The sequence below is a fragment of the Calliopsis andreniformis genome, chromosome 10 (genome assembly GCF_051401765.1).
Source record: "Calliopsis andreniformis isolate RMS-2024a chromosome 10, iyCalAndr_principal, whole genome shotgun sequence".
NCBI lineage: Eukaryota > Metazoa > Arthropoda > Insecta > Hymenoptera > Andrenidae > Calliopsis > Calliopsis andreniformis.
In genome coordinates, this window is record NC_135071.1 from 17,202,594 (window position 1) to 17,216,272 (window position 13,679).

Sequence of the window (13,679 nt, forward strand, 5' to 3'; positions counted from 1 at the left end):
AGACACAACGGTCGCCTCGCGACAGCTTCCCAAGATGATCGCGCGTACACAAAATCCAAGCTACTACGATTTCATTTGGCGTCGTCTTGTTCCATGGGCTCCTCGGAAACTTCTCGGGAATGTTCTGGGGTAGTCCTGAAAATGGTAGAAAATGGTAGAGAATTCTAGAAAGTTAACAATCCTCAATTGAAAGATAAAAGAGGAAACAAGAAATGTCCATTTCTAGCAACCAGTTTTGAATAAAAATTATCTATGGTAGACAGAAAATTTGTAAGCTTCTAGGAGTTATTCACTTGGCATTAAAGTGAATTCTAAGTGGACTAAAGATTCAGAGGAGTGCAGTTGGAAGTAAAGTTCTAACTTCGGCTGCATCATTCAATAGAAAATATCTATTCACTCATTGCTCGCTACTCAATAAGCATTGGCAAGTGATTCCAAGCTTCTGACCTCTAGTGGATAATAAGGCAGAAGCTGGTACCAATGGAAGCACGAGAAAATTGACTAGCCCTCAACTAAAAACTATCAAAATCCAAGAAGACCCAGCATCAATTTTCTTATATCAACTCACGTTAAATTGGTAGGCTGTTGCATCGAAAGAGAGGCCATCGCGGATACCGTATCCGACTCATCACGCTCCTTTTGCCCAGCTTCTATTGCGCTCATCGGCACCGTGTGGGCGTTCAGCTTGACGCAAGGCCAGTGCGACATCTGCGCCAAAAGCAACAATTTAGTAAAATCAAATCCCCAAGAACCAATAAAACAACTGCTCCTCCCAAGACCCTCACCTGAACAGCAATAGTCTTCTGCAGCGTGTCGATGGCGTTCTGGCAAGGGGCCCTAGTCAATTCCTCATCGCGAAGCTGGCTGGGCTCGTCCCCAAGCAAAGCACGAACGCATTCCTGCGCAGAGTCGCATATCGCGGCAAGATCGTAGCCGCCTTCAAGAGCTAACACGACCTTCCCATCAGCGAGGCTAAGCAGCTGCTGAGTCATCTTTCCAAAACAGGCAGGACTGACTTTGTATCCGCCGAGGGGAGCAGGATGACCGATGGCAGCGTCGAATCCCGCTGAGACCAGGACGATATTGGGATCGAACGCTTTGGCGATGGGCATCACGATGGTACGAAAGGCCGCGAGGTATTCAGCGTCGCCCATTGGCGGGTTCAGTCCACCAGACCAAGCTACGTTCACATTGTAGCCCAGACCCTCCCCAGCGCCACACTCGGTCGGACCACCAGTTCCTGGAAAGAAGTTACCTTCGTCGTGCCTGTGTATCGACAGGTACAACACTCGCGGGTCGTCGTAGAACATCTGCTGCGTCCCGTTCCCATGGTGGACGTCCTGCGAACAGAAGAGGAACAAACACTCTGCTGGGGATCAGTCCGACCCGGGGTCTCTGTAGGCTACACCAGTGCTGCCCTGGGAAGAGCCATTTACAGGGACTCGTTTTCTGGGATCTGTCGCTGTGAGAGGGAGACACTATGCAGAGCTCAGAAGATGGTTACCTAGTGGGATAGAATCTTGAAGATGAAGCTTAGAGATTTTCTTCATTGGCTAAATTGATCATATGTACTAATCGTGTCCCATGAGAAGACCTTTGGAAAGCATTGTCCCTAATGCTCCTCATGGGACAGGTATAATACTAGGGCTTGTAGTGGTCAAGCATGGAGGAAGGCAATAACTATAGAAAAATGTGAGACTGAGTTTCTTGCATCTTTGGATAGCTTTGAATAGTCGTGTGTTATTCTAGAGCAAAATAGTACTAAAATATATTTAGTAGACACTGCTTTTTTCCATAGTTGTGCAGCGTAGCACCTTGTGACAGAGTTGGGCATAGGTGAAGCAAACCGTGAACCCCTTTTGCCTGTGTATTCCCAAGGAACCAACTTCTGAGCTCTGAATAGCGTACATATTTTCTGCAACCCCTTGTCTATCTCTGCATAAAGGACAGTCAAGATAGAAAAACTAGAAACGAAATTTACTCCCTTTGTAATGTAACAAGTAGCTTTAGAAATATGAAAACGTTCTTGTTAAACAGACTGTAATTGAACAGTGTCCCTAGTAAAAGTGCTAGATATATTCTAAGCATCTATTTTATGTGCAGCACTGGTTTTCGTGGTCTCGAAAAGCTAGACAGATCTAAGTGAACAGGTGTACACCCCTCCGACAGGCTGTTCTCCCCTGCGTCGCGAAGGAGAGGGAAGGGACTCTTACCCAATCCAAGATCAAGATTTTCCGAACGTCGAGCTTCTGCTGGAGCAATCGCGCAGCGATCGCCACCGAGTTGAAGAAGCAGAAACCCATCGCCTGATTGGTCTCCGCGTGGTGCCCAGGTGGCCGCACGACGGCGAACCCGTTCTTAATGTCCCCCATCGCGGTTTTAAGGGCCAGATCGACCACGCAGCCCACAGCCATTCTAGCGGCCGGCGCTGTGTTCAGTTCGTTCCACGTCGTGTCGGAATCGACGCCAACTCCGCCGCAGGGTAGCCGAACGAAACTCTTGATGGGAAGTTGAGAGAGCTTCGACACGTCCAACTTTTGTCGGTTCATCGGATTCGTCCCTGCGCGAAGCACACTTTACTCTCTGCCCTTGTCGCGGGGAACATCGAAGCGCGGGGGTAGACTCGGGCAGAGGAGGCGGGGAGAAGTGATGTTCCTCGCGGAAGTGTGCACAGAGGGATGGGAGGAAGAGAAGAGAGAGAAGGAGGGAACGGACAACGACACCTCCAGGCAACACTCACCGAAAAGAAGAGCGTGCGCTTCGCTGTGACACGTCTGTATCTCCTCCAGCGTCGCCTTACGCGACCGTATGCGATCGCATCTCTGAAGTAACCCTGTCTCTGATAGCCGAGCCCAGACGCTTTGCAACCTGCCGCCGTGCTCGGGGTGACCCCGAACCGTCTCGCCGCAGACGCATGCGTGCTTCAGCATCAGTGGGTCGTAGGCCAGGCCCGTGGTGGGTCGATGGGAAGAGGATCGAGCAAACAGCTCGCCAGCGCCAGTTGCTTGAGGACCTGTGGAGAAGCGGTACAGGATTAATCTAATTGCTCGACGAGTGATATCATATCACCAGAGACAACGTCCAGTTAACTACAGCTACGTTTACAGTAGACAACTTTTGTTATAAGAAATGATCAAAAAGGTGCCAGAAGACATCTGACTAGCGATGGTAGAGAACCTGCTGTCGTTTCTTCTGTCCAGTAAGTCCAGAGCCAGTTGACAGAAAGAACAGCAGGTTCTCTGGCATCCTTGCTTCTGACCTCCTACCTACTAGGAAGCATCCCTAAGTCACATTTTAAGGAACTGAATCATTTATAATTCAGCCAGAGATCTCCTGTCAGCTGGTCCAACTTCTCAAGCTCTCTAGCTAAGGATGCTCACCCAAGTGAACCAAGGGACTCGAAAGCGCCCTGGACAGGGGTCTCGCGCACGGCTGGCTGCTCCTGCCAGTCCCGCTGTAGGCCGTCGACTCGTTCGAGACTTGCAGAGTGTGTCTCATCATCAGATCCCTCTGTTGCTGGAGGAACTGTTCTCGATCCCTCTGCTGCTTCGAAATCTCGCTCTCCTCCGACAGATCCTTCTTCCCTCCAGTTAAATCTATCACCTCGGACTCCTCCGTCTCCGGCGCCTCGTCCAGCTGGTTCGCCTGACCCCTTGACCCGACCCGCGTCAACACGGTCTGCCGAATCTGCTGCTTCAAGTAGTTGTGCGCTTGTTGCTGGTCGTGCAACTGCTTCTCGGCCAGGTACTCTTCGTAGTGGGTCTGCGGGGCGATTATGCCGCCCTGCAGCATGGGGTGGCCCAGCGGTAAGGGTGCAGACTGCGTCCTGCCTGGAGAAGCGAAGAGGGATCGTGAATCATACAAGATTGTCGGAATTTGGTGGACAAAGAGAGGCTCGCGCGTGCCAAAGGCGCTATCGAGGCGATCTCAGGCTTCGTCGCCAGGTTCCTCGAGCTCTTGCCGCTCTGTGATCTCTTACCGAGGTAGAGGACTATCGATCGCTCGACGACTCGTAGCACGCGCGCGTGGGGAACGTTTGCCAGGCAAGAAAGAGAGAACATACTACCTAAAGGCCGGTGACCAGCCTTTTGCAGCCTCGCGTGAGCTACCTGCGCGTCCGTGATGGGCGCAGGTGCCCCCGCGCCGTGGTACACCGACGGATGCTGTTGTCGATTCGTCACTGATGGATGCTCCAGGTTCGCCATCTGCTTGTGCACGTAGCCAGTCGCAGGGGGCTCGCCCTCTATCACCGTCAAGGATGGGTAGAAGGGGAGGGTACCAGGCAGCATTTGGCCTGTCAGCGGCATGCCCAGGCGCGCTGTGAACGCTGCACGCACCTCTGCCTCGGAGACCGTCGCCAGCTTCGTCCCAGTCTGAAGATACAAGGACTTTATGAATCTCTATTCTACTGAACACTAAACCAATAGATGAACACACACGTCATGAATTGGTACCTTGCTTTTTTTTTAATCTACATAATATACAAATCTCATCTTTTGTAAACTGATAAATCTTATCTATGCACAGGTATCTGAACGTTGAAAAAAGTGACATACCATGTTCTGCCATCTGATTACAGAACCATTAACTATTTTTCTGTGCAACATTACTGCACAAAGCCTGAGTGTGCATATATACATCACTGAGTCTCTGTACAATGCTTCTCTGCGTACATTAATTATTGTGGACCTCATTTTGGGGTCTCCACGTACCGTGCCAGTACTAGATGGAACATGAGGTCTACCCAAAGAGATGTTGGGCATAGACGGCGAACTGAACAGCGATAGGTCCGACAGACTGCCTTGCTGACTGCCACTGGTCAAACCACCGCCATACACAGTATTCTCCGCCTCCTGGGAATAAACAAAGAAAGTCGAGTAATCATAGGAGTATTTAGAAACAGAGAGCAATTTTACAGGTGCTCCTCTGAACAAAAGAAACACTACAGAATACAGAGAGCTATCCACCTATGGAAAAGAGCAGTACCTACTAAAAAAACCAGTTCGTGACAAATCGACAAACTCTCACAGCCTCAGAACTCGGGCATTAACATTTTAAGCATCGACTTCTTGCATCTAAATATGCAAGAAGCTGAATTTCTCCGTTTCCTGTAGTTACTGCCTTTCTCCATAGCTATTTAGGAGGCAGAGAGCTAGGCTACTCACTTCCTGGATCGCCGCTGCGTTGCTTCCCGCCGTGGGGCTCGCCTGGGAGTTGTTAACAGTCGGCGGGGAATTAGGCCCAGACTCCGGATTGCTGCTAGTATCTGGAAAATGTTTGATCAGCGAGGCGCTGGTGAGCGTTGCGGTTTGCCTGGCAATGAGACGTACCGCCGCGAACGAAATCGGAATTCGAGAGGACGAGCACAGCCTCCCTTTCGAATTCCATCGCGCACGGAATCGCGTGCTGCTCCGCGAACGTTTCATTTCGCTTTTTTCTCTATTCGTTCAATACTCATTGTACCGTCTCATCGAAGACGATTCACAAAGCGACGCGACACGACGCGTCACTAGGCGTCGCGGCCACAGCCGAGCTGTGGAGAGCTATTGTCTATCGGGAACGCTACCTTGTGAGAGATGCTGGAATCGTTCAGAGTGGTCACTGGTGGACTAATAAAATTATGGGTGATACTACATTCAAGGTGATACTAGCGTTAACCCCTTGCTATGCTTTGACGAGTCTGATTCCTGCACTTTTTACAGGATTCATCTTCGCTGCCGATTACGCGGTAACGCGTGATGAGGTTTTTTCGCGGGTAACCGATCACGCATTATCGCGTGAGGGATCTATGTTCGCTCAATGGGAGCTCTATTGTTGGCAGTTTGAGATAGTCATGGTTATATAAATCAGATACGAGATAAATGTCCCAGCAGCTAATTATTCCCTGATAATACCTGGACACGCTACTTTAATTTTAAGCTTAGATTCTAGTCTAGTGAAAAAGGAAATAGTATATTCAGGAACTGAAAACCAACTCAAGTGTCGGGACATAATAAAATTACTTATTCAAAACCCTGTCCACTTGCTGGGACATCTGACACCTGAAGCCTCCATGCCTCGAGACATTTAAATCGCCCCCGCGAATACACAGATCTGAAATCGATCTCTGAAACCGATGGCACAAGGTAGCTGAAATTTCACCAAAGACAATAGGTCTCCGAATCTCGGCCCCGTCGCGACGCTCGCACGGAATATGTTAATCGATAACGTATCTTGTTCGTCATGCTGTTACTGGACACTGGCAAAAAAGGCAAAAAAATCAACGATCGATTAATCGAAAACACGGGTGCAAAGAATCGTTCGCTAATGCTCACGCAGGATGTGGTCGATAGATAAATTCGAACGAATCTCGACTAAGCTCGATCGAAGGACGTACTTGCTAGCTGAGATTTCCGCTTGAGGTGCGACAGCAGGCGATCCTTCCGGCGTGCCATCAGGGGTGAGTTTCTCGACGCGGCCATGTTCCTCTCCACGCGTTGCTTAAGTCGCACCTTCAGCAGGTTCGGCTCCGAGGCTGGCCAATTTTAGCCAGGGTTAGTTGTTGGTTGTCGTCGTAAACGGGCCGTGGTGGCAGTGGCAGTGACAGAGAAGGAGGAAGCGGGACCGTGTGTGCGCGCGGGTGTGCGTCAGGGTGGAAAGAGGAGAGAGAGAAGAGAGAGAGAGAGAGAGAGAGAGAGAGAGAGAGAGAGAGAGAGAGAGAGAGAGAGGCGAAGGGTCAAGGGAAAAGATGTATATGTTAAAGACTTGTACGAAGAGAGAGCGTCGAGGAGAGCGTGCTGGTCAGACACGGAGAACTAACTTCCTTGAGGATAACGGAGTTCACGGGCCTTAGTTGGTCAAGGTCGTCGAAGGGTAACACCCACTATGCCACTTAACTATTTTCTCGTTTCTCGACGGTTACGCAATTCGTGAAGCTAGACTAGCCTGACTTCAGCAGGTGGCGGGTGATTTCCCATCGACTCCTGTGGCCGAGGCTCGTGAACTCTGGTAGAGTATGCGTACACAGTGTTTTTTTTTTTTGAAACTGTAGCATAGTTCATTAATTCACTAGGCTATTAGTCTAGTAGTTCAGAAGAAAATCTATTTGAGTTGATATTAAGTTTGGCCCACACCTCTTACTCCACTTTTCTACTGGATTAGTTATTCTTTGAGAGACTTGTATTATCAGTTAAGGGCCTCGTATTCAAGCACCTTATATACAGTGGCGAACAAAGGGAAATTTAAGAAGCAGGCTAAATGAAGAGACACAAATTATTGAGCATTTAGGCTGTACAGAATGTAGGGGTGCCCCAGAATACGTAAATCTTATATAATATTAATTGCAAACTTTAATTTCGGTCAATTTTAAACTCTCTTTTGTACACCACTGCAGGCGTAACCAATTGATTCAATAATTACCTTTAGAAATCGAATATTATATATTTCTCAATTTAAGTGAATTCGTCCCTGAAGAGGCTACCCAGCGCAATAATCAAACTGCTCACTGGACTACCAATACGCTCCCTCGTTTTATTGGCAAGGAGGTTCCGAAGGGTCGATAGTTCCTTGGTAATGAACGTTCGCAGTAAGGGGTGGGCGTATTCGACAGGCAAGAAGATGGTTGGATCGCAAAAACCATGCTTTAGTAGGCATTCTACCGTACATAGGCACACATAGAGATAGACTACCTTTCACCAAGTATTTATATGCGTATCACTCGACACCACGGATACATCGCACAGGATGTATCTCGTACGACACGTATGTGCACGACAGCGTGTATATGTACCTGTTTTTCGAAGGGGGAAATCGTCGGCGAACTTTTCCTGCAACACCTGCGGCATCCTGTAGGGATGCGAAGCGTTCGCGGTGCCTGCTGAGTCCGATTGCGGTTGCAACCTGCTCGACAAATTTAGAGAGCATATGTTAACTTTGTTTCGACCTTCGTTCGTGTTGCTTCGACACGATCCAAGAGCACCCTTATGCATCACAGAGATCAGCCGCAAAAATTGCTAATTTAAATCCCTCTAAAGTGTCTACAAAAGGAACTTGACTTCAAGCAACTTGGAGGACTCAATTTCAATTTTAATTTCAACTATAGAGGGTGTACTCGTGGAGTATCGAAGGAGGAATCGTCAGTCTTCAAGAAGTCTCACCAGCTTCTGTATCCAGGTGTGCCAGGCACGGCTCCATTCGCCGCGGCAGCAGCCTCCCTTTGCTTCTTATTCACGAGGAAGCTCTGAAATCGTGAGGTTCCTTTCTCAGCGAGGACTCGCGTATAACAGCCCCATCCCCCACCTTCACAATCTCGATTCTGTTATTTAACCCTTTGCACTTGGGAGACTGAGTCGCTTTTCTTGAGAGATACACTTTAGTAATTTATCTTTATTTATTCTCCTTTTTAGGGTTGATTTTCTTGTCTAATTTTAGAGAGAAATTTGTGTAATATTAAAAGGTTCACCGAGTGCAGAGGATTGGATTGAAAACGCGAATTTCCTCTTTTGCCCTTCCCTGAGCAGGTAGAGTCAAGGTAGAATCCCTTGTGAGGAGATCCGCGCGAGTACAAGCGCGATCGAGCCGAAACGATCGACTCCCGCGCAGCATCAATGTACCTGAAGCCGTTGCTTGACCTCCGTCGACGCGATCGCGCTGTGATCGTGCTTGTCTTTCTTCCTGAGAGCCTCGATCCTCTCCTTCTCCCTCCTCTGCTCCTCCAGCTGCTTCTGCTGCTCCCAGAGCTATGGACAGAGACAAGTCTCTAGTATGATTCAATTATGGCTCGAGACAGTCACGATATTCCAGCAGCAATTTATCATATCACATACTGTCACAAATTTCAGAAGCGACATAACTCGCAAAGTACAGATACATCATTCTTTTTACTTTCCATTAAAAAACCTACCTTTTTGGGTTATATCACTTCCAAAATATGCTAAATATAAATCCTCTGAAAACAGTACCAATGAATTGGTCAAGTTCTCCCGAGAAAAATGAATCCAAACACAATACGAATCAGACCAGTGTGAAGAAACTCAGTTTGAACTCGCCACCCCGGATAAGTGACCAAACTCAAACCTACTCCGATACCTCACGTGTTTGGGCTCATTTTCATGGGAAAAAGGCTCAGAAATTTATTGGCATTGGTATCAAGACGATAACATGAAGCTGATAGAAGCTGATATACAGGGTGCTCCCGTCGCTAGAAGACTCAAAGCAATGTCGCTGTGAAAACATCGCAGCGGGCCTTTATTGTGACGTAAGAGGCCTACATTGCTCTTATGCGCGTTCCCACTGCGATAATTTCTGCAGCGGCACTGTCTTTAAGTCTCTAAGCAAGAGGACCTTGCTTGAGAGGAGAGGAGCTGTATCTGGCATTGGGGCACACTTCCAATGAGAGACCAATGAAGCCAACACCAGAGTACAGGTATACAGTGTATAACACATATAAGTTTCAATATTTTAAGAGGTACTAGGATACCCCAATTGGATCACAAAGTGTTCTACAACACAGTGTCCAATCTGCTCTCATTACGAGACGTTCAGTGACCCATTTGAGGTCTCCTACAACCCCTCAAAATATCCAAACATACACATATTACACCCTATATCATACACCTCTGTCTCTTTAACGCGTGCACCCTACTCTCCAGGCAACGCAAAACAGTCGGAGCTCTATACTTCCCACACATCTCTATCCTTCCATACTGGCGTCAACATGGAGTTCCACTGCCCCACAACCTTACACACGTACAACAGAACGCAACCACCCAGTAATAAGGAAGCCCACCTTCAGCTGATGCATCTGCTGCTCGTGCAGCTCCGCCAGCTGTCGCTCCTGCGCCTGGTACTGTTGCCGCAGGATCTGCTGCTGTAGCTGGTGGTGCTGTTGCAACTGGAAGCACATGTCCATCGTTCGAGGTCGCGATCCAGGCTGATCTCCAGGCGCCACTGCTCTTTCTGCGCCGATTCGCCGCGAATCGATCGATCCCGAGCGGATTTCGTTGCGGAGAGCCCGCGTCTGGTGACGGAGAAACGGGAAACTAGAAACGCGGCAGAGAGAGAGAGAGAGAGAGAGAGAGAGAGAGAGAGAGAGAGAGAGAGAGAAAGAGAGAGAGGAGAAGGAGAGAATGGGTGGAAGAGAGACGGCGCGACGCGTCGCGGTTCCACGCGCGCGGGCGCATGCGCCCGAGGCCTGTTTCGCTTAAAAATAACGCGCGCGACCGGTGTCGAAGCCACCGAGCGCGGAAAGAGCGTACACGATGCGGCACCCGCGCTATTTATAGAAGCAAATATATCCATCCCGTGCACGGAGAACGAGTCGCTCGAGCGAAACGCGAGGCAGACTCGACGCGGCCAGGCGGAAGCGAAATCCACTTCCGGCGACCGAGAGAACCCGCTACAGCGCGTCCCCGAAATGCTGGAGCGAGACCGCGACCGCGGCTGCAACGTTACCGAATCGCCCGTTTCACACGGGCGTTATCACGCGCGCGAGGGGCGACCTTCACACCCTGACCTCGGAGGCGGTAGCCTCTGCGAACTCGGCGTTACTGAAGGTTTTAATACTGCGCTCCAGATCGCGCGATTTGGAAGTTCGAGGGCTGTTTGGAAGGGGAGGTTGGGGATCATAGCTTATGGGATGTGGATTGTTACAGATATTTACGACTTTGGTACCCTTTCGAACGGTCTGAATACTTAAAACATTGTGAGATTTCAGTATTTTGTATTTGAAAATTGAATATTTAGGTATTTAAAAGTATTCGTGTGTCGAAATTTGATAATTGAAGTATTTGAGATTTTAATTTTGTGAGTATACTGAGGCACTTGAATTTTTGAAATTTCGAGAGTCATTCTATGTTAAGAGTAATCACATCGTTCTGATCATCTAGAATATTATCTTTTGCTTCTCGTTCTGTTCAGCGACTTCTGGTAACGAAGTTCATCTCTTGTTCGGGAAGACACTGGACCTTTTTACCAGCTAGCCTTGAGGAGGTATTATAGTCACCGTTCCTCCTCTACTCGTTTAAATCTATTCTATGTTAAGATAACGATCTACCAGTAGACAAGCTGAGTCTGTCGCTGTAAGCTCATCACAGAGAACCTTGTTAATGGCGAGTAAACGTTCAACGAACCGTGAAACGAAACGGTGCACCGTCTCACCCCCGTCCCCGTTCACCTGCCATCGCTTATCAGACGCAGAAAGAGCCGTGTCCGCGGAGCAGTCGCGCTAGCACCTTACCTCGAGTATCTTTTGCTGCAGCGCGTGACCGTGAAGGGTGGTTGGATCGCTGGAGGCGGCATGGTACGCGCTGGATGTCAAGGTGGCCGCAGCACCGCCAACACCGCCGACCAAGTCCCTCGGCCTAGACATCGGGGAGCCTGGTGTGTCCCTGGCCATTTCTGCGCACGCAAATGCACCGATCGCTCGTTTCGCGAGAAAACACCACGCTCGCGATCGATCCCACGCTTCGAGGCCCCTGGACCGCTCGAGGCGAGGCTGAGGAGACCTTTGGTCAACCTTTGGTTCGGGACGACGAGGTAATAGCGTGTAGGGTGACTGGGAAAGGCCCTGCTCGATATGGGCTCGTTGATGTCGTTAGAATCTTATGAAGGTATTTTCTTTATCTAACTTAAGCTTCGACCTCGATTTGAATGTGCATGGGGGACTAGAAAAGAGACTATTCGATATAGGCTTGTTGATATTATTACAGTTCTGTGGGAGTATTCTCTTATTCTGGGTCAACTGTTGACTGGACTCGTGAATATCGTAGGTATATGGAAAGTAGACTAGCTAGAAAGGTCTACTCGATATAGGCTCGTCGATATCAGTACGATTTCGCGAAGAAATATTCTCTTATCCCAGGTCTATTTTCAACTCCATTCAACTCGACTGAATAACCCACACACGTAGAGACTAGAAAAGCTACTACTCGATATAGGCTCATCAGTATATCCCACAATTTTGTACATACAACTATTCTTCCCCCCTAGATCAATTCTCAGCTGAAATCAACAGGCCAGTACCAAAGAGTCCAATGATAAAAACGTTTATACTCGATATAGTTTCATTCCCCACAATTTCACAGAACTCTCACTGTTTCCTCTTCTGTAACTTTATCACCCTTCAAATTTCAGAATCACGATCCTAAGACTCCGAGTCATATCGAGCGAAAACTGTGGACATTTCAGCGCGATTAAATCCCGAGATCGAGTCGATCAGGAAGAAGACACGCGACCGCGAATATAGCGAGCAGCTTCGTCTATGATCTTTATCGTCGAACGATCCAGCGGGGCTCGATAGCGTGGCTATTTATAGAAGTGTCACGCGGCCAGCGCACAGCTTATCTCTCGTTTAACCCGCGTCTATCCAACATCCGAGACGCGGTGGTAGCCACTGTTTCCTCTTTCGTCGTCGAATCGATTCTCGAACGCTCTGGCCGCGAAACGGAGCAACGAGACGGTGGGTCAAGGTGAGAAAAGGTTTGCCTGTGTGGTCGGGGACGGGGGATCTATAGTGGGAGCGGGACGAACGATCGAGGCATGGTATATGAATCGATAAAAGGAAGATAAAGAGGGGAAGAAAGGAGGAGGAGTGGAGCTTGGGAGAGTGGAGACAGAAGTGGAAGATGTTCCAAAGAAGTGGATGCACAGTGGTTTGAGCCCTAATCTGGATCAATTTTTCTGTTTTAAGTTTCCTTAGGCTTTTGCTATTGTTGGGTACTCATTACATGGAGTTCTCCAAAGGATTTTGAGATTCTAGAGAGGTTTGGGTTGGTAGAAGCTTCAAGATCAGGTTAATTTAAAAATTAAAATTGTTGAGTCTTCAAATTTTCAAATTTTCAAATTTTGAAACCGTCAAATATTCAAATATTCAAATTTTAAAACCGTCAAATATTCAAATATTCAAATTTTCAAATTTCCAACTTTCCTATTTTTCAAACACATATTTCAATTTTCTAAATTTTGTAAGGTCACGGGAAAAAAATTTTCTGGTGTACTCAAGCTATCGAGTGCTACAAATTGTCTTACTATATCAGACACTTCAAAAACTCGCGTCACACTTGAGGATCTCTGCTCATAACTTATCAGAAACTTCATGAACCTTCTTTAACCCTTTTTTTTCTGCAACTTCGTTGCAGAAGTCTCTCTGCAACGAAGACAACCACTGTGCACCGAAGGAATTAGAGTCCCTCACCATCAGAAACAAATCCCTTCGAGAATTCTTCCCTCCCACTCACGATCAGAGTCTTACCTTTATGCGGTAAATGCGTAAACGCGGACGCGATGTCGACGCTTCTGTAGCCCACGTCTTCTGAAACAAAACAGAGTATCGACTTAGCAATTCCCATGCCTCAGTGTCTCAGTTTCCTCCAATCACTTTCAAACGCTCTATCATCCTCTTCTTAGAATAAGGTAGACGATCACAATTTCGCCAGCGCTATCAAATTTTTTTCCCACGAGAAATCCATGAATTAAAATCACAAATTCACATTAGCGTTCTAGGCACCAGATGAAACTCTAAATTTTATTTAGATTTAGACATTTATATCTAGACATAACTTCACTAAATAAGTATTACAAAAATTGTAAAACGCTGTAAACATTAGCATGGCGAAATTGTGGTCAGTCACCTACACTGCAGGCTAAAAGTATGGAACCACCTGACTTTGAATAACTTCTTATTTTTACACTGTTAATAAGTG

The 13,679-nt window shown here is 47.9% G+C and overlaps 1 protein-coding gene across 18 annotated transcripts in view; it reads right to left on the reverse strand.

Moving 5' to 3' along the window:
- Positions 1–13,679, reverse strand: part of Hdac4 (histone deacetylase 4) — a 45,245-nt gene continuing 31,566 nt past the window's right edge. For 4 of the 18 annotated variants that reach the window (XM_076387897.1, XM_076387896.1, XM_076387905.1 and 1 more), the window contains 16 exons: positions 13,229–13,288; positions 11,216–11,376; positions 9,767–9,997; positions 8,592–8,717; positions 8,136–8,218; positions 7,769–7,878; positions 6,377–6,514; positions 5,166–5,266; positions 4,713–4,853; positions 4,064–4,373; positions 3,381–3,830; positions 2,741–3,013; positions 2,214–2,560; positions 786–1,340; positions 569–708; positions 1–135 (listed from right to left, as the gene is read on the reverse strand). In XM_076387897.1, the coding sequence (XP_076244012.1) occupies positions 72–135; positions 569–708; positions 786–1,340; positions 2,214–2,560; positions 2,741–3,013; positions 3,381–3,830; positions 4,064–4,373; positions 4,713–4,853; positions 5,166–5,266; positions 6,377–6,514; positions 7,769–7,878; positions 8,136–8,218; positions 8,592–8,717; positions 9,767–9,997; positions 11,216–11,376; positions 13,229–13,288 (3,290 nt within the window). In that variant the 3' untranslated portion in view covers positions 1–71. Of the gene's footprint in view, positions 136–568; positions 709–785; positions 1,341–2,213; positions 2,561–2,740; positions 3,014–3,380; positions 3,831–4,063; positions 4,374–4,712; positions 4,854–5,165; positions 5,267–6,376; positions 6,515–7,768; positions 7,879–8,135; positions 8,219–8,591; positions 8,718–9,766; positions 10,020–11,215; positions 11,377–13,228; positions 13,289–13,679 lie in introns of all 18 variants that reach the window. The other 14 variants (XM_076387900.1, XM_076387906.1, XM_076387901.1 and 11 more) reach the window with 9 other exon arrangements.